General features: G+C 53.9%; 6 protein-coding genes across 6 annotated transcripts; 3 read left to right on the top strand and 3 right to left on the bottom strand.

Moving 5' to 3' along the window:
• Positions 1 to 820: 820 nt before the first annotated feature.
• CGCA056_v012705 (uncharacterized protein) lies at positions 821 to 3,081 on the bottom strand (the record flags this gene model as incomplete). Its single annotated transcript, XM_037327949.1, has 5 exons — positions 821 to 1,378; positions 1,432 to 2,336; positions 2,388 to 2,812; positions 2,869 to 2,902; positions 2,988 to 3,081. 5 exons carry the CDS (start codon positions 3,079 to 3,081, stop codon positions 821 to 823), a joined length of 2,016 nt encoding a protein of 671 aa, XP_037174188.1.
• A 607-nt stretch (positions 3,082 to 3,688) lies between these two features.
• fap1-0 (L-pipecolate oxidase) lies at positions 3,689 to 5,117 on the bottom strand (the record flags this gene model as incomplete). Its single annotated transcript, XM_037327948.1, has 3 exons — positions 3,689 to 3,953; positions 4,003 to 4,246; positions 4,310 to 5,117. 3 exons carry the CDS (start codon positions 5,115 to 5,117, stop codon positions 3,689 to 3,691), a joined length of 1,317 nt encoding a protein of 438 aa, XP_037173805.1.
• A 1,931-nt stretch (positions 5,118 to 7,048) lies between these two features.
• On the top strand, positions 7,049 to 8,381 carry cntA-0 (Carnitine monooxygenase oxygenase subunit; the record flags this gene model as incomplete). Its single annotated transcript, XM_037327947.1, has 2 exons — positions 7,049 to 7,872; positions 7,931 to 8,381. 2 exons carry the CDS (start codon positions 7,049 to 7,051, stop codon positions 8,379 to 8,381), a joined length of 1,275 nt encoding a protein of 424 aa, XP_037173806.1.
• Positions 8,382 to 10,799: 2,418 nt separating this feature from the next.
• Positions 10,800 to 11,601, top strand: CGCA056_v012702 (uncharacterized protein; the record flags this gene model as incomplete). Its single annotated transcript, XM_037327946.1, has 2 exons — positions 10,800 to 11,188; positions 11,250 to 11,601. The coding sequence occupies 2 exons, from the start codon at positions 10,800 to 10,802 to the stop codon at positions 11,599 to 11,601; spliced, it is 741 nt and encodes a 246-aa protein (XP_037173807.1).
• Positions 11,602 to 13,153: 1,552 nt separating this feature from the next.
• On the bottom strand, positions 13,154 to 14,794 carry CGCA056_v012701 (uncharacterized protein; the record flags this gene model as incomplete). The annotated part of the gene is made up of 1 exon (XM_037327945.1): positions 13,154 to 14,794. One exon carries the CDS (start codon positions 14,792 to 14,794, stop codon positions 13,154 to 13,156), a length of 1,641 nt encoding a protein of 546 aa, XP_037174744.1.
• A 5,820-nt stretch (positions 14,795 to 20,614) lies between these two features.
• ENA5-0 (Sodium transport ATPase 5) lies at positions 20,615 to 24,022 on the top strand (the record flags this gene model as incomplete). Its single annotated transcript, XM_037327944.1, has 4 exons — positions 20,615 to 20,869; positions 20,920 to 21,185; positions 21,239 to 22,919; positions 22,973 to 24,022. The coding sequence occupies 4 exons, from the start codon at positions 20,615 to 20,617 to the stop codon at positions 24,020 to 24,022; spliced, it is 3,252 nt and encodes a 1,083-aa protein (XP_037174745.1).
• Positions 24,023 to 24,597: the final 575 nt, after the last annotated feature.

The following is a 24,597-nucleotide window of genomic DNA, read 5'->3' as shown; positions in this document are numbered from 1 at the left end:
GTGGGAACGCCATGACACGAGGACACCAAGAAGAGACGATCAGATAAGGGAAAGTGTTGGCGGTGAGCGCAAACAAGTGCGGACCCTGAATTGTCAAGAGGAGGCTAAGGTAGGAGGAAGCGAAGCTAGCCGGCGCAGAAGAGAAACAAGTGGTTAGAGAGGATGGATGGCCGGTCATGGGGGTCCGGGGGAACGAGACGAACACCCGTTCTCACTAACTCCCAACTGCCGTTAAGCCGCTCGAGCAGCCCAGACGCCTCACTCCTGACCCTATCACTCAGAGTCCATTTCTCAGCCACGTCCGACCCCCGCTTAGCCCCAATGGGCCAAGAGTCCGACAGTGACACCTCAGTTGCAGATACCAGGCTGTGCGGGATGATCCCTGTTCACTCCGCATGATCCACTCTTGAGTCTGGACTCACAAGAGGCGCGCCGTTCCGTAACGGGCATTCTGTGCAGTAGGTGGGTTCCCCTCGGTGAGGAAATCATCATTATATTGCCTAATGGATACTCCGCCCTGACGATCCAATAGCGACATGATGTAACACAGTCTTCAAGACGTTTCGCAGCGGGTCCTGATGCCGTCAACCTTTTCCTAAACCATGTCTCTATCACATGCGGAGCAGTCCACCGTCGCCAAGATATGATCGGAAAACCGCAGTGGAACTTGAGCATCTTGTTCGTGTCGGCCGTCACGTAACCCCGAATACCGGCATGCAAAACAGGCAAGCATGTAAGCAATCCCCAATTTACCCTCTTGTCCTCTACCAAGACCGTGTTGTGTACACGAAACGCCCCCCAAGCAGAAGAAAATGCATCGCTAGAACTGATTAAACATGATATTGTTGAAGTTGTCACCTTCCCACCACGCATTCCCAGGCTCCGACTGCAGATCAGGCAGTTCTCCGATGTTGATGAGTTGGGAAGAGTCTGCATACAGCCATGGTGTGGTGTTGAAGGTAAGGCTGTCAATTTGCTCGACGGATGGTGTGTCAAAGACATTTTGCCGAGAGGAAGAGTTGGCCGAAGACACGTTGTGCTTATTGTTATTGAACTTATTGTTGTTATGGCTCGGTTTGTAAGACAAGGTGGGCGCCTCTTGGCCTCCATCTGCAGTGTTGATCGTGATTTCGGGTGATGTTGCCACGATGATCTCCAGCGTCGAGTTCTCACTGGTGTCAAGTGGTGGAAGTGCCGGTGTGAGAGAGGCGTCCAGGAGCCCTGCGGTGGGAATTTCTTGCGAGTCAGTTGTCGAGTTGAATTGCAGAATCTCCCACATGAGAGGGACGCTGAGGTAGATCTTGGAGGGCATCCAGTCTTCAACGTCCATGCCCTCTGAGCCGGCGGCAATGCGCGTCATTCTGTCGAGGTTGCGATCCTGCAACATGTTAGTATTTGCATCTGCGGCTTCCATTGACTGGGAAAACTTACCAAGGCATCGCAAGCAGCGGAACAAGGTATGAAACTCTTCAAAAACCTCCTGCACTTGGCGAAGTCGGTGTTGGACTTATGCTTCAACCTCGCAGCTGCAGCACAACAGTAATACAGATGTACTGTGGCTGCAATTGCCGCAACATGTCCAAAGAACGGATCTACCAGCGGGACCTGCTTGTCCACGACCATGTCTATCATGCGAACGATCCAAGTGGCGTGAAGAAGGGCTTGCTCAGATGATCTCCTCCAAAACGTATTAGGGATTCCCAGATTGGGATTGTGCTGTGCCCCGACAATGTAGAGAAACGGATGATTCAAGACGGTTGGGATTGCATGGTATGTAAACTGTTCTTTCAACCAGCAGGCCCAGTAGTCCCGGTTCACCTTCAGCTCATCGATCTTGCGTTCGTAGAACTTGACCGAATCGTAACGGTGGCACATGGGGATGCGGTTCTCAGTCTCCATGAAGTCAGAGAGAACCTTGGCGTACATGGAGTCATGACGCCATGGCTCCTTCAGGATGTTATGGGAGCAATCGGACACGTATTTCCTGACCTGGCTCCAAACCCATCCCAGACGTACACTCGTGTTCCAGATTCCAGGCTCACTTGGTGTTGACGTTCCGAGGTTGTCTCGGGGTAATGGTGGCGCTTTGGTTTCTCCGTCCGTGTGGTTGACGCCTCTCGTAGAGTACGCCGGTCGCCATATGTCCGTTGGCACGCTGAGGAGACCGTCTTGCCGGCCGTACGATTGCTCCAGCAACTGAAGACTCCAGAAAAGTCGCTTCTTGCGATCTGTCGCCGGATCATCTAAAAGATACACCGACTCTATGTCAAGCATAGCAGATCGACAGAGTTGAAGAGATAGGCCGAGGTGGAATTGGCCAAGGTGGACATTTCCGTCTGTACCAGTTAGGAACGAGCACATATCACGTCAGCCAAGCATGAACATACCTATGAATGAAGAATAAGAAAGAAGACAAAGGCTCTCGATGGTCGTGAGGTCTACTGTGCCGTTTGCTATCCTCAGCATGATCAAAGTCTTTGCATTATTACTGTACAGTTGCAAATGGTCGCGCTTATCGGAGAATCGTGAGGTCAGGGCGAGGATGCTGCTGGCTAGGTCTTCCGGGAGAGTCCTGTAGTCGCCAACCTCCTCACGCTCAAAGCACCAGATCGGCTGTCTGTGACAATACTTGAAGTACAGGTCGAGGCCCGTCTCCATGTCATCGGGGTCGAACACGACCGCCGTTGACGAATTGTCAGACGGATAGCTGACGCTCTGCTTGCGCCCTGGAGGGGTTGCCGAGTAAGACTTCTCTGACGTGTCGGTGACCGCCTCGAGTGATTGCTGTCGTTGTCGCGGGCGCTGGTTCATCCTAGGAACCCGGTCAGATCGTCTGAACGTTTCATTTCGCGTGCGGTGTCGCAATACAAGCCGCCTCCACTGAGAAGGAGATCCAGTTTCTCTTCCAGGTGTTGCAGTCTCTCATCCTAGCAACGGTTAAGACGCGCGAACTTAAGCAGTGTGTGAGCGGCATCTCATCGACGTACCGATCGCCCGCTCTGGGACGGCCTCATCGCGGGATAAGAGCATGACTGCTGAAGCCGGACGCAGCTTGAGCACGCCGGCTTCTCCCCGGGACATCGCGTCTTCTTCCGTCTGCATCAGCCGTATCAGCGCCGGTCCGCCCGTGCGATAAGCCCAAAAGGGCACACAATCATGATAACAGACCTGCAAGTGAGGCAAGCATGGTGTGAGCGTCGTCTCCCCCGAGAACTGATGGAACTGGTGCCCTCCTCTGGCGGCGGCATATCGGCACTGGGAGGGTTCTCAGCCGGAAAAGACGACGTGAAGTCACTGAGCAACCCTGGAAGGTATGTGCTTCCAACTAAATAGTTGATCCCTTGCCACAAACCCCGCATGCATGGCGCTCTAATGGGTGGAGGAACCCCCCTCCTCACCCCTCACACCCCTTCCCATACACCTTTCCCTATACATCTGGGTACAAGGCTGGTTATGCGATAAGAAACGGCAAGTGCCACACTAAGCATGACGGAGATAGGACCAATCCGGGTCACGTGTCCGTTACGTAATGGAACACTAGCTGATCCGTGAACATGCGTCTGTGAGTTAGGTTCCTTGTTCTCATTTCATGACTCTATCATCAATCATACCTAGATTAGACTACGGTGGTGCGCACCCTTTCTATATCTTACCAACGCCGCGGCAAAAACCTTGTGTTCGCGATGCTCTACAACTTTGACACTGTGTCCAAGAGATCGTTCATCTCTGAATTGGGATACTCGCAGTTGTCCGAAGAGTCCGGACGTTCCCTGTCCCACGCCCACCGTCCCTCGAGCTCCGGTTCCAGAGTGCCCTCGAGCATCTGGGTCACATACTTGCCAAGCACAGGGAAGAATTTGTAGCCGTGGAATGAGCCACAAGTTGCCACATACAGGCCCTTGGCACCCGAGTGAGGCGAGATGATAAAGTCCGAGCTGGTTGTGAAAGCATCCCTTCTCGTGTGTCAGCTAATGGCGCCTCAGTCGAAAGTGATTGACTTACCAGCAGATGCGGTGCTTGGTCATATTCCAGCCCTCGCTCTTCTTGCCATACCACAAGTTTCGTTGGTCAATGATGTCCTGCTTGAGTTGTCGCGAAACCTTCCATTGGGCGTAGTCGTTTGCGGGTGGCGGCGCTGAGACCTTGCGCCCAGGCAAAACTTCCCGTGTGTTCGAGAAGATCTTAGCTCCCCACCACTTGAGCTCCCTGTCCGCCGTGGGCGGGATGCTGCCAATGAAAGGCTTACCTGTGGCAGCGGTTAAGTGGTCGGTTCAGTCGTAAGGAATTTGGAGAGAGCGGTTAAGCTTACCGTGGACCGCCGTGTACCCCTGGAATCCAACAGGCATGTCTTTGTATTTTTTGTATTCTTCATCCTCCAGCTGCGCCATTCCCGTTGTGATTCCTGCTGCCAGAATTCTGTCTCCCGATGACAAGGCAGCATTGCCACTTTTGGCTGCACTCAACTCCAGCAACTTTGCGGTGTACGCTCCAGTGCAGAGAATCACGTGTGAAGCCGACAATGATTGGCCGTCTGCTGTTGTAAGTCCTGTGCAAGTTCCCGTGCTGTCGAAGTTCAGGGATGCAGTTTCGGCAACCACATATTTGACGCCCAACTCAACGGACTTGCGGGTGACAGCCCTGAGAGCGTCTCCAGCCGCGGCCCAGCCGCTTGCGCGGTTCACCAGCACCTCTTTGGCACCAGTGTAGTCGGCGTCCTCAAAAAGGCCACCATAAAGCTTTTTGGCCTCAGCAATGGGAAGCGCAATAATATCATCTTTGCGACCAAGCTTGTGGTGGTGGCTAATGACATTTTGAGCGTAATCGCTACGGCAGATCCAGTAGACACCCGTCTGGTGGAAATAGGGCTTCCAGAGGGGGTCGTTTTTGAAAATGTCTTGTGCCTCCAAAGCTAGTTTGCAGTAAACAAAATCGTCGTAGTCGGCGCGGACCACCTTGTTCCAGTCCCAGGAAGCGGCCACACGCTCATCGGCGTCAAACGCATCCCTGTCGACCAGGGTGACCGATGCATCTGGGTACTTCTGGATAAGGTGATAGGCGGTTGATACGCCAAACACACCCGCGCCAACGATGAGATATGATGGCTTGTCTGAGGACATGTTGTGTGAAGGGGGAGGTGATTGGTGGAAGGAGGGAAAGGATTTAGAGGAGGGTTTCTTCGCAACTGAGCAGAGACGGTCTCGGCGGCAGCAAGTCGACGAGACGGTAATGGGAGACGGCAGAAGATAAGTTCAAGTGATGCACCGATGATCTCGTATCTTCTCGTGGACGAAACGGACACGATGGCCTGCTCATCGGTGCATCGTGGGTGGTTCCCCGCGTACAAGTATGGCAGACGCCCCGGAAAGGGTCCCGATGTCGGCTGCTCTTCCGCACGACGCCGATCACGTGACGCCCGAAGCCGTCTGGATGGGTGTTCTTCCTCTTTCCAAGGGCACGCGACAGTGAATTGGGCAAACGAGTTGGTCGGAGACTCTAAAAACAAACTGGCGCTTCGATAACGATATCTGACAAAGGCTGAACTGTTTCGTCCTGAATCTTGGTGCCCAAACATCGGAGCCCTGCACAGGGAACCCCACCCCGAGAGCTGAATCGTGATAAGAATGGACCCATGCCACGTATCAGATAGTCTCTAATTCCTCCCCTGTACCCAATGCCATTAACCTTTTTGCCATGCAGAACAAGACGGGACCACGCCTGGCCGCGTGTTCTAGAACAGATAGGACCCCTAACGTGCCTCGTGTGCCGTGTGCCGGTGTGACAGCTTCTTCCATGGACATGGATGCAACCTCGACGCAAGAGATCGTCGTTATCGTTCAATAGGTTTTGGGCGGTGACTGACGGTTGACGAATGGCGACAACCGTCAAGCCCAGCTACGTCGATAAGACGCTGGTCAGCAAGTGTGGCGCCAACCAGTGCAACCAATGGGCGGAACATAGTTATCTAGCTATCCAATAATAGCAATCCCTCGCAACATGTTTGGTTCGGTGGCAGTTGATAGGAGAGTTTTCCACCTGCTGCCAAGTGCAAGGGGTCCTTTCGATAAGCTGTGGAGTGGGAGCCGTCCAAACACCAAAACCCAGAAAAGTCACCGTCCGTGATGTCGCGAACCAGACCGTGAACACCGGCGGCAATTCTAGTGCTGGCCCGTCCAACGGCCAACCCATGGCTCCAGGAACCGACATTGAGCAGGAGCTTGACTCATCGTCGACGAGCAACCTCCACACGTGCATGAAGACCTGGCCCAACGCTGCGCGGTCTGGAGTTTCTTTCCCGACAACGCGACAAACTTTCGAAACTTCATCTCGAAATCGAGTGGACGAGATAATGTCACGATGATCTCAAGAAGCCATTGGCGTTGTCACACGTCACTACAAGGTGTATGCGCCGGTGAACGGAAGATGTCGAGAATCATCACCAAATTAGGTAATATTTGACGCTAGTTCAGGCTCAAGGCATGTGCGCCACATGCATTGGACAGCTTCAGACAGTGATGACCAGATCAAGTGATGATCGTGTAGGGTTTTCTGGGGTAAACAGAACGCCATCCAAGCGCTCCAGCGCCGCCCGGACCGGACTGGTGTCTCCGCACGCTCCGCGCCCAGGGCGTCCGATAAGCAAAAGCGGCCGAGACGTACAGGGTGGCCGGTCATGTGATCGGCTTCAGCACCGCGGAGTCAGCCACTCGATAGCATTCAGCCTCCAAATCGTGATAGCCCCCTTCGGTGTAGCGAAAGTGAATACCGCGCCCAAGTGATCGGTGGTGGCCCGGGGGCGGCGGCGACGGTGCGAGAGTCAGAGTTTGGATGGATAAGGGGTGAGACAATGACTCTCGACGGGCGTGCTTATCTTGAGTATATAGAAGGACCGTCGTCTCCGAGATGGGTGAGATTGATAACCAGCAATACAACACAAAGCAGAGTTTACAACACTAGCAGCTTCATCATCTGAAGTTCGCAACTCCTAATTCCTTCTATCCTGCTTATCAGAGTCACCTGATCTACTCTTTCACACAAATCGACACTTACAATGTCATTCCTGAAGAACTACATCGGCTTCGGTGGGGCTGCTGCACCTGCCCAGGATGAGAAGAACGCCGTCAGGGCCCTTCCCGCTTCCTGGTACACATCCCAGGAGATGTACGAGCTTGAGCGTCGCGCCATCTTCTCCAGGAAATGGCTCCTCATTACCCACAAGGCCAGAGTCCCTAAGCCGGGAGACTGGATCAAGTACAACGTTGCCGGCTACTCTTTCATCGTTGTTCAGGACCGCAAGGGCAAAATCAATGCGTTCCACAACATTTGCAGGCACCGCGCCTTCCCTGTTGTGACCGAGGATGGCGGCAACAGCTTCATGTTCTCTTGCAAGTACCATGGCTGGTCATACGGCCTTAGCGGTAACCTGGCCAAGGCCCCTGGTTACCAAGACCTGGACGGCTTCGACAAGTCCAAGAACGGTCTCTTCCCTATTCATGTTCACATTGACCGCAATGGCTTCGTCTGGGTGAACCTCGACGCCAACGAGCAGCCCGAGGTTGCGTGGAACGACGACTTCTACGGCATCGACGAGCAGGAGAGATTCCAGCACTACAACTTTGACGACTACGTCTTTGACCACCAATGGGAGATGGAGGGAGACTACAACTGGAAGATCCTTGCCGACAACTACAACGAGTGCTACCACTGCAAGGTGGCCCACCCCGACATTCCGTCCATTGCCGACCTCAACTCTTACTACGTCAACACCAAGGACGCCTACATCCAGCACTTCGGCCAGCCCACACCAGAGCAGATTGAGAAGGGCTTCCGTGTAGCTGCCACCTACTTCTGGCCCAATGCTTCCATGAACGTCTCGTAAGTAAACCCTTGTATTCAGCAGCCGCAGCAGCAGCAGATGCTAATAGACCCACAGCCCTCACTTCTTCTTCATCCAGCGCTTTGTCCCAAGCGGACCTGGCAAGTCAGCCATGAGATACGAGGTCTTCCGCAACAAGAACTCCAGCGACGAGGACTTCACCGTCATCAGTGACATGTACAAGCGCATCATGTCCGAGGACAAGTACCTTTGCGACAACGCCCAGAAGAACATCAACGCTGGCGTGTTTGTCAATGGCGAGATGCACCCAACCATGGAGAAGGGCCCTCTATTCTTCCAGTCAAAAGTTCGCGAGAACCTCACAGCACACTTCAAGAAGGAGCAGGCACTCGGCGCCCAGATCTGGCCTGCCCAGCAACAAGTTCCCAAGACCGCCACAGCAAGCCAAGAAGACACCAACTTCTGCTCGGCTGTTGACTGCTGCAGGAACAAGAGCAAAATGGAGGAGAAGAAACCACTATGCTTGGACGAGGCGATTGCTTTCTAAAAGGGATAAATGGGATGTTTAGAATGACTAGAGATGTGGGCATTTTATGAGGCATAGGATAGCATGGCATGTTATGATTGATTACATAGGCGATATTGTTGTTTTGGAACTTTACGAGGGGACCATCAATTGATCGAATACAACCGTTTTTAATGAGAACTTGGCTCTAGCAGTTCGTGAATGTCGATGACCGTTTTATAAGTGCTCGTAAATAATGTTGAGAAATCGGAGATTCCACGAACCTCGAATAAGAATAGAACGGGTCTTTCCGAGGACGAGCTCGAAGAGCACATGCCGTCCTAGGCCAATGAAAAGTGTATTATGCTCGGCGTCCAGTTATTTCGCCGAAAGATACAACAAACGCTTTCGTCAACTTGTGGCCTGTGACCTCAGAATCTCGGGATATCGCAACCTCACCGAAATAGATAAATCATCATTCCCAGGGCGACGTTGTATTTCGTCGCTAAAACCACATACCGATTCTGAAGAAGGGCCAGCCGAGGTCAAACATCTTCAATCAGCGACAACTCAATTCATGTCTTCGTAAGAGCACACGCCTTCATTTTGTTTAGGGTGGCTCGTGCTTTCAATTGAGTTCGCCAGCTTGAAACATCAAGCTTCTTCAATACCACCACCCCGTGGACACGAATCAGGGAGTTTTGCTGGGAGCCGAAGACGAAAGTTTTACGCTTCAGCCACCTTAGTTCTAGACCTTTCTCCATACTCGGTGCTGCGATGACAACGACTCAACAAGCTACTGCCTTCCGAGGTCCAGCATCTCTCCAGGCTGCAAGCCGAATATTTGCATGGAGCATTAGGCGTTATGGCACAGGTGAGCGATTCACACGACATACAGACTTGTGCGCTGGGACTGAGTGATGATTTTCTGACGCAAAGAACCTCAGAAGCTTCCCGACACGTGCCACGCGGAACCAAATTGCGGCTGATGCCTTTGGGCGGCTCCGTGACCTTCGGCCAAGGATCAACGGACGGAAATGGATACCGGTGCAAACTCCGAGAATTGCTGATGGATGACGGATTCAAGGTTGACATGGTAGGCTCCCGGAAAGTGGGGGCGCTGGGCAGTGCTCACGAGGGATGGCGTGGGTTCCGCGTCGACCAGATCGATCAGAAAGCCAGGAAATCCGTGCCGGTGCACATGCCAAATGTCTTCACGGCCAATGCCGGATCAAACGACTGCCTTCAAGACTTTGAGATTGATCGAATCGGAGATCGAATGGGCCGCCTAATGGACTATGTATGGGCGGCAGCTCCGCGAGCAACGATCATCCTGTCAACTCTGCTTGTCAACGCGGATGAAAGAACAGAGAGGCGAATCCTCAAAGCGAACGATCGATTCCAGATTCTAGCCCAGCAGAAAATTTCGGAGCACCGGAGGCTAGTCTAAGCGGATATGCACGGTTCAGACGGACCTAGGCTCGATGAGTTGGTCGATGGAACGCACCCAAACGATGGGGGATACGGGAAAATGGCAACCATTTGGCACAGAGCCATCAGAGAGGCCGTGCAGAAGGGGTTCATCTGAAGACAGCATGAGAATGATTGCGGGAAGAGTCCGACTTTATTTCATTGATCCTCCACCATGAATGCCTCTCCCGGTCATTGTCCACATGATCTTGTTCATCACTGGGCAATGTCGACACCGGGCGCCCACAGAAACCCCAGCACCCCCTTTTTAGCGCTACTGCAACATTGATGAAATGCCGTTGCGGCCGTCAGGGGGGCTTCCAAGGACCAATTGTCGAGTCGTGGGATCCCTGACGTCTCCACGCGGTGTTACGCAACACCAACAGTAGCTTGAAAGCGACATTTCCATATTTCGCTTAGACCAACGGCCTCTAGCCGAGCACTGGCTCAACGGCAAACAAATGTCTCACCAAAAGCAATTTCTTTCGTGTTTTCTCGAGGTGAAGGAAGCTGAACTCGAAGTTTGACCTTGAAGCAAACGGCCGCGAGTGGCCAGAAGCCTCTATGGCTGCGTGGTGGGCCCATCCCCGCAGCTTTGCATGCAACTGCGGACGGGAATATCACGAATTCCAAGTTCGCGGGTGCATTCCGGCAACAGCAGCGGGCCTCCGGACCACTTATGTGGCGATCTAAATGAAACGGAGTAGTAGCCAAAGCGGGCAGAGAGGCCTGCTGTTTCCAAGCAAGATTTTCGATTATTAAAACTCCTGTGTGTTTACCATGCCATCCATGTCTCCCGTTTCTTGACTCTTTCTTGTCGCCGCCTTGGTCTTTTCTGCGTTTCTGCAAGTCATTCCTTTGATCAACTGCCTTCCACTCTTTTAAGTTTAAACCAGCGACGATCAGCTCGACCATCAATATCATCACTCGACTCCCGCTCGTTTAACCCGCAAAGCCTAATAACCTAAAAAACCAAAAACCTCATTCACAATGGAAGCCGCCGTCCTCGCAACCCCGACCGTGCCCGTGTCGCCCATGACGATCACCCCGATCCCGACCGCGGCCGGTCTCGAGCTCCGCGACAAGCAGGTCGCGACGACCGTAGCTCTCACGACGACCTTCACCCCGCCCGCTCACTGCACCGAGAACCACCTGACGATGCTTGTCGGCGCGCTGGAGAAGATCTGGATTAACGAGCCTGTGCCCCTTCCCAACTCGACCATCACATCATGCTACCCTACGGAATGGGTCAACGGATACTCCTCCGTCATGTCCAAGTCCAGCTCCATGGCACCCGTCATGAGCCCTCTGGTCTGCCCCAGCGGATGGAACACTGTTAGCAGCACCTGGTCCAGCGGCTACATCGCCTGCTGCGCTGAGTACGTCTGATTTCGTCCCTCAAATTCGATTGGAACACGCATGCTAATAAACCGAAATCAGTGGCTTCACCTTTGCTGCTCCTACCAAGACCGCAGACCGCGACCGTCCTGCCTACGGCGGAACCTGCTACAGCAACTTCGACCTCAGCCAGACCGCCACCGTCACCGTCTACAACCCCGTCGAGCTCTCCACCACCATCGCATGGGTCGCGACCACGACCCCAGCCCAGGCCTACAACCATCCCATCGAAGGTTTCGCTATGGACTACACACCGACAACATCGGCTGCCGCGGCTCAAGAGTCAAGCGCCGGCACCCAGAACTCCGACGAGAACTCCGCGCCGAGGTCAGGCGGCAACTCCAAGGCGGCCATCGTCATTGGAGTCCTGCTCGCGAGCCTGATGGCGTGGTAATTGCCCGACCTTGATGAGCGGCCAGCCAAGATGTTACGACTTAATCTTTAATCTTCTACCAAGCACATCTTTACACATATACTTTACGACTTCGCTTCAAAACAGCTAGGGCTCATCCATGTTGCGACCGGCAGCCTGCCGCATGACACGAGTATGGATGTTCGTCTGTCGGGACAGGCCTCTTTGGGAATGACGGGTGCCAGGCTGTTACTGCACTGGGGATATTAACAGCGGACCAAGGCTTTAAGTGCTTTGGCAATTGTCATGAAAATCTTCATAAGGGATAGGGCGTCATCGAGCTTTTTGACCACTACGCATCCGACATGCCTTTACGCGTGATTAGCCCGAAATTAGTGAAGCCTCATGTGTGAACGGGAACTCCCACTTCGACCTCAGGTTGTAGAACATAGCTAACACGCAGGCCTTTCAACGTCGGTTCGGTCGATTCGCGTGGCCAAGACTTGTGGATGGGATGCGTTGTCTTGGCAGGCCGTCACGATAGCTTCATGGACGTCTCGGTCGTCTATGTCCACCACATACGACCATACCCATTGGAAAACTCGGGATCCCGTCCGCTCTCCCCTAGATAAACCAATGAGGGCTGGAGTAGTAGTCGGGTCGGTGACGACCGGCGAATGCCCGGTGTTGTATGTTTTTTGCTTGTGTTTTAGTTGAATCAACTGGGGCTGTTTCTACCCTGGGCTATGCCAATCCATGACGCAGTGTGGGTGTGCGTAAATGCAGCTCATAAACCCAATGGGTTCTGGAACGAGGCGTCTGTGTTTCAGTAAATGTCAATCTCTAAGTGTTAACGGCCAGACTCTTGCGAGATCACAGTGGTGACCAATTGAGATATAATTTCTTTTCAGCTCGTTGATTCAAATGGGCTAGCAAGCGTTCATGCGACTTATGCATGCCCTTGCCCAGATCAACTAATATTGCTCTCTTCTTGGTTAGCTCAACGAATCCTGCGGGACGGGCCGTGAGAATTGCGAATTTCCCGAGCTGTGGCTTTTATCGCCCCTCGTTCCCACTCACTCAGCGGACTTCCGCTACCAATGGATCTTGATACGAGGTCATCAGCCTATTATAAATACAGGGGCGGATATGGTGATTGCTATGTAACGAATCTTTAGCAATCTTCAGCCCCAAATTTGGCCGCCACACGCGATCCTTTGCGTTGCTACCAGAGTTGGCCCAAGGACTACCAAGTTACCTGCAGCATCATGGGAAGATACCGTTCCAGCCTACCACGTGGTTGTCGATGCAACATGCTGGATGGAACGTTGAGCCCCATGTCTCGATCAGCCTTTAGGATGCTGCAAATGCTCATTCATTCTTCACAGGCGAGTGGTGCGTTTAGTCAAAACAATTAGAAGTTGGGGTAACTTTGAATGATTATTGCCTAGGTATACATCGACAGGTCCCAGACCTCTCACGAATTACAAGTTTTCCAGCGCCCATTGAGCGACCAAACAGACTGTCCCGCCCTCCTCAATTTTCAAATCTAGCAGCCTCAGAAATCAAGTCGAATCCGACAGGCAACCCTCACTCAGTGGCCATGGTAGCTGCCGCCATGTGCGAGCTTCGACTGTTGCGACCGTTTGTGGTCCGCAGAGGCTACCGAGTGGAAGGAGGCATCGGACCTCTGGCAATTAATTCCGCATTGGTGTTTGTCTTCCTTTATGTGATTCAATTCGTGGTTGATATAATCTTGCTTCGTGTTGTGCACTCCCCTCTCAGCTCTCGACAGTCCATGGTTGTTACCGCCATTGTGACGATCGTAAGTGACGGGACCAGTGTGGTGATCATACGTAGTGGGGTGGTAGTCGTTGCCGACGCTGTGGTGATCATACGTGTTAGGATGGTAGCCGCCATTGTTGTGATGGTCATAGTAGCCATTGCGTTCCCGAGCTTCTCGAGAGAGCCGCGAGTCCTTGGACGCCACCGACTGATACGAGTTGATAGACCTGTGGCAGTTCACACCGCAGTCATGGGTCTGTTGCTTGACGAGGTTGTCGCGGTACTTCCAGTCGTCGGCGGGTGTATTGTGTTCACCTCTTGAAGCGCGAGAGGACCTCGTGTAGCCGTTGTAGTCGTGGTGGTCATACGTTGTTGGGTGGTGGTCGTATGTGTTTGGGCTGTGTCCAGCCACGTTCCTCTGGACGGTTGTGAGGTCGTACTTTGGATACTTAGGAACGTCCTTCTTGTTGCGGTAGTCGTATTGGAAGTCGTGGCCGTCGTAATATCCCTTGTTGGCGCGGTTGGCACGCGAGACGCGTGATTGGTATGAGTTGATGGATCGGTGGCAGTCTACCCCACAGTCGTTGGCATGAAGCTTTCTGAGGTTGTCTTGGTACTTCCACTCGTCTGCTGGTCCCAGAGGGGGTCGATAATCAGGGTCGACCCAGTCGGCAGAGGTGTCGCCTCTTGCTTGGATGCGGGGTTCTTCGTTTTCCTGTGCCACGGCTTCTACTGAGTCAATGGCTTCAACCATGGTCTCGCTCCTTGCCTTGATCTTGGTCTCTAGCCCGACAGCGTCGAAGACTGGCTCAGACCTGGACTTGATGTTTGGCTCCGGTTCAACCACATCCAGGACTGGCTCAGACCGGGCCTCAATGTTTGGCTCGGGATCAACCATATCGTACATGGCTTCACTTCTGCGCTGGATGTGTGGCTCCGGTGCAGGGTCCACGAAGTCGACAACCTCCTCGCTTCTGGGCTGGATGTATGGCTTCGGTGCGGGGTTCACAAATTCGACAACGTCCTCCCTCCTGGGCTGGATGTATGGCTCCGGAGCCGGGTTCGCGAAGTCGATAGACTCCTCACTTCTGGCTCCAATCTGCGGCTCAGACTCAGTGAGATCTAAGTTGCTTTCGCTCCGGGCTTGGATGCGAGGCTGTAGATCAATGAAGTCATCGACAGACTCCTCGTTCCTGGCGTTGATGATTGGCTCTGAGTCCACGAAGTCCAGGGCGTCCTCACTTCTGGCGTTGAGGACAGGCTCTATATCGACCTTGTCAACGGAGATGCCGCCTCTGGCCTCAATGGGTTCAGCGTCCATGGATTCGACTGAAGTCTCGTCCTTGAAGGCATGAACAGGAGGATGAAAGAAGCCTGGAGGCAACGCGACGGGTGTTGCGGAGACGCTGGCCGTGAGGCCAACTAGAATGAAGGTGCTCAGAAAACGCATATTGGAAGTGTGCTTGTGTAGAGTGGTCAAGAGGATGTGGGTGAAGATCAATGAGCTGGGTGAAATCTGATTCAGGTGGCGATGGGATGATCAGGCCGTGATGTGGTGCTAGTCATGGACCAGTCAAATTGGCTCAAGGGATGAGATCATTAAAGAAGAGTGTGGGCAGAAACACTTCATGCTTTATACCCGTGAGAAGCAGAAAACGGGGAGCCGTTTCCACATGCTTTTCAATTCCATTTGAGAGAGAACATGAGGGGGACGCACCTAACAACTCCGCATTCGGGAAGAGGATCTCATGATCACTCCCGCTCTCACTCATCGGCCTCCTCGGGACGTGGGACGTGGAACACGCTGCTTGGAAAATCTATCGTAATCGTGAGTCAACCTTTGTGAATCCTGGCACGAAGTTTGAGTTGAGCTAGGCGGAGAAAATTCAGGTTTTGACTTCTGGGGGCTGTTGGAAATCCTTATGCAACAAAGGCGGCAACGGAGTAGATCGACGATCAATAGATGTCGGGTATAGGAACCAAACCGAGTTTACCTCGGTCTGGATTCGGCCTAGGGTAAGGGGTATCGTATCCAGGAACCAACTTGGTCATTGTGAGTTAACAAGCTTCGGGCATACGCAAGCGTCTTTTGTATTTCAATCTGCAATGCATGCTGCGCATAATACTAACAAGCTTACTTAACATTAAAGCGCAGGTCAAAAATAGGCCGCCCCTCGCTGTATCGGTGGACCTAAGTGAAGTCAAATGATGCGGTTTCGCGAAGAATGCGATCTAGTCGGCGACCTAGACCAGGGAGTTCTTGGATAGGAATGCATGTTGCAAAAGCTTAGAACATGCTATCCGGTCCAGGACGTGAAGGTGAGCTCCATTCTTGACTGGGGTTCGAATTCCATTGACTAACTGCTGTAGAATATCGCATTCTCTGACCTCGGAGAATACTGGAGAACTTCCCAAATGTGCCGAGCAGAGCTCGAGGAGATCAGCTCTCAGCTTTCCGATTTAGTTCAGGTGTGGAAAGAAGTCGGACATGCAGTAACAAGCTCAAAGACTGGACGGTTTTCGACTGATGAGAGCGGCGTTGTTGAGCTGTTGCTTGGGTTATCTGATCCGAAGTGCAATGTTTCAGGTCAAATGTCGTTCGTCAATGACAATCAGTCATTGTTGAGTTGACATACTGACGGGGATCCGGGATGCTGGAACCTCTGCAGATCATATAGGCGAAGCGAAAGCTTCCTTCACGTGGGTTGCATCCTCGTGCAATCGCAGAGCCTCGGTGACCGAGACGGCCTCCACGACTCCCGGTCCAGGTGGGATTTGCCTGCCGGCTGGCATGTGTCGTGCAGCCGCTTGAGAAATATGTTGTCGAGGAGCCCTTCGATCGATTGAGTACTGCTCTAATAACTTGGGGTTGGTAACATGCCATGACAATAGCGAACGGCCGCGTCGAAACGGTATAACTCAAAGGACAGCTCTGTTGGTGAGTTTCCGGAGCTAGGATAAGAGCTCTGGGGGGAACATGCAGGACCCTAGATGATAGCAGGATATTTGTCGATCATACTGGACCTTCCCGAGCACACTGACTTCCGAAAGGAGTCTTGGCACTTCACACCAGGCCCGTCGGAAGAGGGGTGTTGGGCGGGCTCGACTTGATAAGCTCGAGAGCACCTGATTCTTCGGACGGTCTCGACAGCGAGGAACCCCGCATGGCCCCTCACCCGACAGAAAATGGGAAAGATTTCACGAACGAGAGAGCCGCTCGGGGGAGATGCCGAAGGCGGAGCTGGGGAGGATGCGCGTTCGCCCACGCCGCTGGGCATGGGGCATGCTTGGGACGTGGAGCTGGAGCTTGGGAGGATTATAGTCGTCATAGGTTCCTGAAGGAACCCGACAAGTTGGGCAGATCTACAATACCGGTCGCTCGGAGAATAAAATGGTGCCCAGGTGCTAGTGCGTGCCAGGCTGTATAGATGGGCAGCAAACTTTAACCTTGCTGCTTCCGTGGGACGAAGGAGCCGGAGACGCGTGTACAGCCAAGGATTACTCGCGTTGGGAGGGCGGATGTTCACGAACATGACTTGGCTCAAGTCCGCGGAAAGACGAGGTGGCGGCAGATCCGGGACGGCTTTCTGCAGACGACACTGCCGAGAACGAGATTGAGCTTGATGCCCCTGGCGATCCGCTTGAGTCCGCGTAATAGCCAAGATGTTCCTCTTTCCGCGTGGTCAAGCGCGCGATCAAGCATCATTTCCACGAGGCCAAGCGATGTCTCCGGTCTGCCAAGTTTGCTTGGCTCAATGCTTTCGAGCTGATGCAGAATAACTACAAAAGCGACGCCAGACCTTCTGTCACAGAATCGACAGAATCGACAAAACACCATCCGCTGCACATCGTCTCGACGGAACAAGACACAGCAAAAGAAACACGCTCTCTTTGTCGTTACTCAGCGCAGGACGACACTCATTACCGATCAGAGGACGCCCTTGCAGGACACGTCGACCACTCGAACTTTGTACGTTCTCGATCGAAGCTTCCTCGCCGCCGCTCGAACTCTGCTTGGTTCTGCTGTCAAATCACCCCACGCATCGACTACGGCTTCGTGGCCGCTAGCAGGCGGGCGCACTACGGCGTGAATTCTCGCTTTTCGGCCGCCGGCAAGAATATGGCCAAACCGAGAGCGGAACACATTGCGATGTGGACGATTGCGATAGCGAGTAATTTTCCGACTCCAGTCCTGCGTCCCTCTCGTCTTGGTCAGCCATGGCGGAAGAACCGGGAGAATTGTCTCTCTTCGTCCCATGTCTTGACGCCCAACATGGGCGTGCCAGCTGTCATGGGGCTCATCAGGAGCTTACGCACTGACTTGGACAACCCCTCAGGATCGCTCATGTCTCGGTCAGCCTGGCAAAGATGGAGCTTCTCTCGTTTTCTCGTCGTCGGAACCCGCTCCGGCATGCCTTGCTTTGAGGTGGGCGGGCATGATATACCAAAGGAATGCGGGTTGAGTGCATTGCTTAGGCCCGGCAATACCGCCCAATCTTCTCTGGCTCTACTAACCGACCGGATTACTTATTGCTGGAGAGAAGAGCTTATCGAGGCGCTTTACTGCTTGCTCCCCTACCGTGAAGCCCCTTACTGGGTGAGCTCGAAAATTCGTCGACGCGCATTTGCTGGGGAGAAGAATCGGCGCCTATCAGTGTGACTTGTTGACTGAATTGCCATGGCCACATGCCCTGCAACGCACACTTGCCGGCGTGCAATACGCCGTATCCATGCCATCTGTGATTTGGCGTACGTTGATAGCTAGCGATACTTGTGGAACTTCCCGAACCTCGTAATGTGCTAGATATCGTTTGGCCTTTTGACTTCTGGGTTGGAAAAGGCACGCAATACTGCGTTACAGCAGTTTACCACCTGCAAGTGATCACATATCGATATCATTACGAAAAATTTGTCTCTTCCCTTTGCGCCGGTGTTGCGGCTCCTTCTACTACACCAAAGGCGAGCTTACGACTGGTCTGGCTTCCAGCGAGTCAGTTTTCTGTCGGGAAGTTTGAATATTCTCCTAGAGCATGTCGGCACGATCAAGATGGAATTTTGACTGTCTTTAGCTTCAACTATGGGACTGAGAAGCGCATGTGATTTCTCACAAAGAACATATCAGCAGTTGACAATCTCGATCATTGTGGTGATGACGACAAAGATCTGCGATCCGTTCAATCACACGGTAGTGGAAGCGGGATGTTGGTGAGTTCGCTGATGTCCCGAGGAGCAGCGGCAGGCGGTGTGTTTTGGCGGCCCATGTTTGTCGCGGTGGATGTTCGCCCTCAGACTGGGCAGCTTAGACAACAACACCAGCTAAGACCACACGTTCATGTGTGAGTAGTTGAAGGTGTAGTGGAAGCTGCGGTATCATCCACGCATGTCTCTCCCCTCTAATATATGTGCATGGAGTGTCCTGCCAAGTGAGGAACAAGTGCTCTCCGCCGACCGTACCGTTATTCGCCGTGTTCGCAAGTAGACGGCGGTTCTGGTTACGGCGGCACTTTCGACGGGAAACAGGTCACGCGACCAGGCCCTTCTGTGGAAAAGCTTAATTGTCTGATTCCAAAGCCGTGGATCTCTCTGTCTCTGTCTCTCTGCTTGCGACGGCACGGCACCAAACGAAACGTACCATGGTCTTGGCGGGGCTCTCCGGCCGCGGAGAACCAGCTCGAGGTACAGTGAAAATCCCACCCTGTGTCGGCTAGCGTCGTCATGGCCAAGAGGTTATTGGAATCACTGTGGCCCCTCTGGGGAAGAAACCGGGGATGTGCAGCCAGTAAAGATTGGCGGTCGGCGCACATGTTTCTGCGGCCAAGACCCGGTGCAGGGCTGGATGCTTCCCCCGGAACGCAGCGTCCACCGTCACGACTCCGTCACAACCCTCTTACTCTCCTGCCCTCCACCGGTGCAACAGCAGCAGCAACAGCAGCAGCAGCAACAGTAGCATGCTGGTGACGGTGCAGTGGCAGTGCACACCCGACTCGCGTGACTGGGATTGCTCCCAGTTCCCGCCAAGACCGTCGGCGGGCTCGCCGTTCTTAGCGGAAGGGCATTCGCTGCCAGGCACACCGAAACTACCCGCACCCGCACCCAGCCACTGTCGTCCTCCTTCTGAGGTGCCTCCGCAAGGTGCCTAGTGTACCTAGGTAAGGTAGGCAAGGTGCTAAGTGGCCCGCTAAACGTCACTCCTCCCCCCGTGCCTCTCCTCTCCTCTCCTCTCCTCCTCCTCCTCCGTCCCCTTCCCACCACCGGACCGACCGCCGCCCTACGAGCGCAGATGACAGCACACGGGAAGTGCGACGAGGTGAGGTGTGCTACGCCGCACTAGCTTCCGCTGCCGTCTCTTCTGTTTTCTTTGCCTCGAGTCTTGGCATCGGATGGGGCAACACGAACTGCCCGGCCTGACATCATCCGTCATACCTGTCACACTCGCTGTCTCTCAACCTGGAGTTCAACAGACATGTCGACATGGAATGTGTTTATTTTGGTATCATGAACCTCAACTGCCGTCCCCCGCTATGAACAATTGATAAGCTACACAATACTATTACTACCCAAAGAAACAGCCAAGACCTTCTCCAACGCAAACCACAGTCCGTCCGCCTCCGTCATTGAGCAGTCGGCACCGTCCTCCGTCCTTCCGCCAAGAGGGCCAAGAAGGCCAAGAAGCCCCTAATGCTTGCTCGATGGGTCCTCCTTCGTCGCCGCAGCCAGTTAGAACATCATCGCCGTCAAATTTTGCCCCAAATGCCTCCAGCCTCCAGCCTGCAGTCTGCACCCGATTAAACAAGCAGTCGCAACCATGTTTCCCACCGGTTCTTGGGTCGTCGCCGCGGTGGGGGATCTTGCGTTTCGCATCTGCTTCCACTTGTCTTATCGCCTTCGTCCTGTCGGTGAATTCGTCGGTGGCTTCCTTGGCTTGGCTTGGCCACCGTTGCAGTCCCACGCCCATCAGCTCGACTCAAAAGCAGCCTTCGTCCCTCCTCGCTGCCATCTGTTCTTTTTCCCCCGTCAGACCACTTTCAGCTCAATGACCCCGGAGCTCACCACCTGTCGCTGCGTTGCTACACTGACAAGCCCTTGCTGAGTCTGCTCTGACGTCTTTGTTCTCGTCATCGTGTGTCACCCTCTCAATTGTCGACATCTCTGACCTGCTGTCGGTCTGCCGTCTTTTATCAACCCGCCGCCGCCTTTTGTCGTCTTCGAATATTAGGTCAAAAGACCACATCTATTTTGTCATCCCCACACTGACTGCCTTTCGCTCGCCATGGGCAACCCGAAGGCAGCCAAGCCTGATGAGAACCATGTCTCTGGGCAATCAAACAAACCTCTCTCCCATCCCGCCCACGCCCTGTCTTTCAAGCAGGTCGCCGACGAACTCGGCGCCAACCCCCAGGACGGTCTTTCCGCTGCCGATGCCAAGGCCCGTCTCGAGGAGTTCGGCACCAATGATCTCGGTGAAGCGGAGGGCGTACAGCCCATCAAGATCATCATTGCGCAGATCGCCAACGCCATGACCATGGTAAGTCATCACAGACACATGTCTAATGGCACATCTAACGCTTGCCAAAGGTCCTCATTCTGGCCATGGCCGTCAGTTTCGGCATCAAGTCGTGGATCGAGGGTGGTGTCATCACTTTCGTCATCCTTCTCAATGTCATTGTCGGCTTTTTCCAGGAGTATTCCGCCGAAAAGACCATGGACTCTCTGCGCTCTCTCAGCTCCCCGACTGCCAACATTGTCCGCGACGGCGAGTCCATGGTCGTGCCCTCGGGCGAAATCGTGCCCGGTGATCTCGTCGAGATCAAGACTGGCGATACCATCCCCGCCGATGTCAGGTTAGATGTTCCATCTCCCCCCGTTTTCTGGAAGCGACTAAGTAGGCTATTAGACTCATCGAGGCAGTCAATTTTGAGACGGACGAGGCTCTGTTGACCGGCGAATCCCTCCCTGTTCGCAAGAATGAGGACGCCACCTTCGACGACAACACCGGACCCGGCGACCGCCTCAACGTCGCGTACAGTTCGTCCAACGTCACCAAGGGCCGCGCCAAGGGAATCGTCTTCGCCACTGGCGTCTACACCGAGATCGGTGCCATCGCCTCTGCCTTGCGCAAGAAGGACTCCAAGGTTCGCGAGGTCAAGCGCAAGCCCGATGGCCGCGCCGGTCCCCACCGATACCTGGAAGCGTATACCCTCACCACAACCGATGCCATTGGCCGATTCTTGGGCGTGAACGTCGGCACACCCCTTCAAAAGAAGCTGTCCAAGTTGGCCATTCTTCTCTTTGGTATCGCTATCGTCTGCGCTATCATCGTCTTGGGCGCGAACAAGTTCGACGCCAAGCAGGAGGTCATCATTTATGCCGTCGCCACGGGTCTGTCCATGATTCCCGCCAGTTTGGTGGTTGTCCTCACGATTACAATGGCCGCCGGCACGAAGCGCATGGTCAAGCGCCACGTCATTGTGCGCAATCTCAAGTCTCTCGAAGCCCTCGGCGCCGTGACCGACATTTGCTCTGACAAGACTGGTACCCTCACACAAGGCAAGATGTTGGCTCGTGGCGCGTGGCTCCCTGGAATGGGAACCTACACTGTCGAGAACTCGTCGACGCCTACGGATCCCACTGTCGGTGACATTCGTTTCGACGAACGTTCCCCCAGGCACTTGGACTTTAAGAAGGGAGGCGACGCATGCGGCACCATTCTCGACACGCAACATCTGTTGCAGAACAGCAAGTCTGGTCTGGCTGCTTTCCTCCACGTTGCCTCTCTCGCCAACTTGGCCACAATCAGCAAGAAGGATGACCAGTGGCATGCCCGCGGTGACCCTACCGAGATTGCTATCCAGGTGTTCGCCTCTCGTTTCGACTGGAACCGCTTGCGCCTCACCACTGGCGACAGCCCCGAGTGGAGCGAGATTGCCGAGCTGCCCTTCGACTCCGATGTGAAGCGCATGTCCGTCATCATGAAGCACAACACCACTGGCGAATACTATGCCTACACCAAGGGTGCCGTGGAGCGAGTGATCCAGACCTGCACAAAGTACGCTCCCCAGGACACGGACGAGCTCGTGGACATGACTGCCGAATTCCGTGAGGAGATCCTCCGCAACATGGAAGCCCTCGCCAGTCTCGGTCTCCGCGTGCTCGCCCTCGCCAGTAAGCCTTACGACGGAAAGCCGAACAAGGGAGACGAGGTCGAGCGTTCTTCCGTGGAGTGCGATTTGGTCTTCCGTGGCTTGATCGGCCTCTACGACCCTCCCCGTCCCGAGTCTGGCCCGGCCGTCCGTCAGTGTCACGAGGCTGGTATTTCGGTTCACATGCTCACCGGTGACCACCCCGAGACTGCCAAGGCCATTGCCATCGAAGTCGGTATCCTTCCTTCCCGTATGGAGCGTGTAGCCAAGAACATTGCCGACGCGATGGTCATGACCGCCTCTGAATTCGACGCTCTCAGCGACGATGACGTCGATAAGCTTCCGGTTCTGCCCCTCGTCATCGCACGTTGCGCTCCCAGCACCAAGGTTCGCATGATTGAAGCTCTTCATCGCCGCAAGAAGTTCTGCGCCATGGTAAGTTCCTGCTTCCGACTACAAGTGTCATCCAGCCAGCTAACCAACGATAGACCGGTGACGGTGTCAACGACTCTCCTTCTCTGCGTCGCGCCGACGTTGGCATTGCCATGGGACAATCCGGATCCGACGTAGCCAAGGACGCTTCCGATATTGTACTCACCGACGACAACTTTGCCTCCATCGTTTCTGCCATCGAAGAAGGTCGCCGCATCTTCGACAACATTCAAAAGTTCGTCCTCCACGTCCTAGCCGAGAACATCGCCCAGGCTGGTACGCTCCTCGTCGGCCTTGCCTTCAAGGATGCTCGAGGCCTTTCCGTCTTTCCTCTTGCCCCGGTCGAAATCGTCTGGATCATCATGGCTACCTCGGGCATGCCCGACATGGGACTCGGGTTCGAGCGCGCTGTACCCGACATCATGCGTCGCCCTCCCCAGTCCCTCAAGACTGGTATCTTCACGATGGAATTTTTGGTCGACATGGTGGTGTACGGCCTGTGGATTGCCGCCCTCTGCCTGTGCAGCTTCGTCTTGGTTGTCTACGGATTTGGAGGTGGCGAGCTCGGTGAAGGGTGTAACGAGACGTACAGCGATTCGTGTGACGTCGTGTTCCGCGCTAGAGCAACGACCTTTGCCTGCCTGACTTGGTTCGCCTTGTTCCTCGCCTGGGAGATGATTGATAGGCGCCGTTCATTCTTCCGCATGCAGCCCGGATCCAAGAAGTACTTCACCCAGTGGATGTACGATGTCTGGCGTAACCGCTTCCTCTTCTGGGCAATTATGCTCGGCTTTGTTACCCTCTTCCCCCTGCTGTACATTCCGGTCATCAACACCATCGTCTTCAAGCACAAGGGAATTTCGTGGGAGTGGGCCATCGTCTTCATCGCGGCGGGACTCTTCTTTGCTGGCGTTGAGGCCTGGAAGTGGGGCAAGAGGGTTTACTACCGTCAGAAGAACAAGAAGGCTCTTGGCGTCGCCTGGAAGGACATGGACATTGAGCAGAGAGTGTTTGGGGAGTACCTCGGTGGCGCTTCCGACGACAACAGGACCGAGATTGGTGATTATGACCAGTGCGCGGAGAAAGAAGGCCTGGACAAGGTTTAGGGGCCTGAAGGAGTCTTGACGGGGGTTTAGAGTTGGCTCGAGATGTTGATTGGCCAATGGTTGTAGCACGCAATATAATATCAGAGAGTATTTCCTCCGCGCATGATTTCCCAGCGATGAATCCCGCTTTAGTGATGCCGAGACGATGTTTAGAGACTTGAGCGGGATGGTGGAGTTAGGCTGTCGGTGACATCATTTTGTGTGACTGATGCTTCGCTGTTGAAACCTTCATTCCGAACTGAGTGTGCCAGACAAGATATACTTCGCGGTTACTTCAATATATTGGGGCCATTTATAACAAGCCAAGGGTCATCAACATGAATTCTTTCAGCCTACATTGGTATTTGTTTTGGCCGTTGAGAACTCAGACGAGCTCTAATAACTGGAATTTAAAAAGGCGATACGCTTGAACGATAAACGATGGCGCCACGCCGTTGATTTTGGTTCGCCGTTGAGATGCCACATTTGCGGCACAAATATTGCTCGTTCTTCTGTCTCAAGTTATAATAAAGTCATAGGGCCTAGATCGTCTTCAACATGAAAGAAGATCTACGATCAATCAAGCCCATCTAATT

The sequence above is a fragment of the Colletotrichum aenigma genome (assembly GCF_013390185.1).
Source record: "Colletotrichum aenigma strain Cg56 chromosome Unknown KSG_Cg56_contig08, whole genome shotgun sequence".
NCBI lineage: Eukaryota > Fungi > Ascomycota > Sordariomycetes > Glomerellales > Glomerellaceae > Colletotrichum > Colletotrichum aenigma.
Note: the sequence above shows the minus strand (reverse complement) of the source record. Positions and strands in the feature narration are given on the sequence as shown.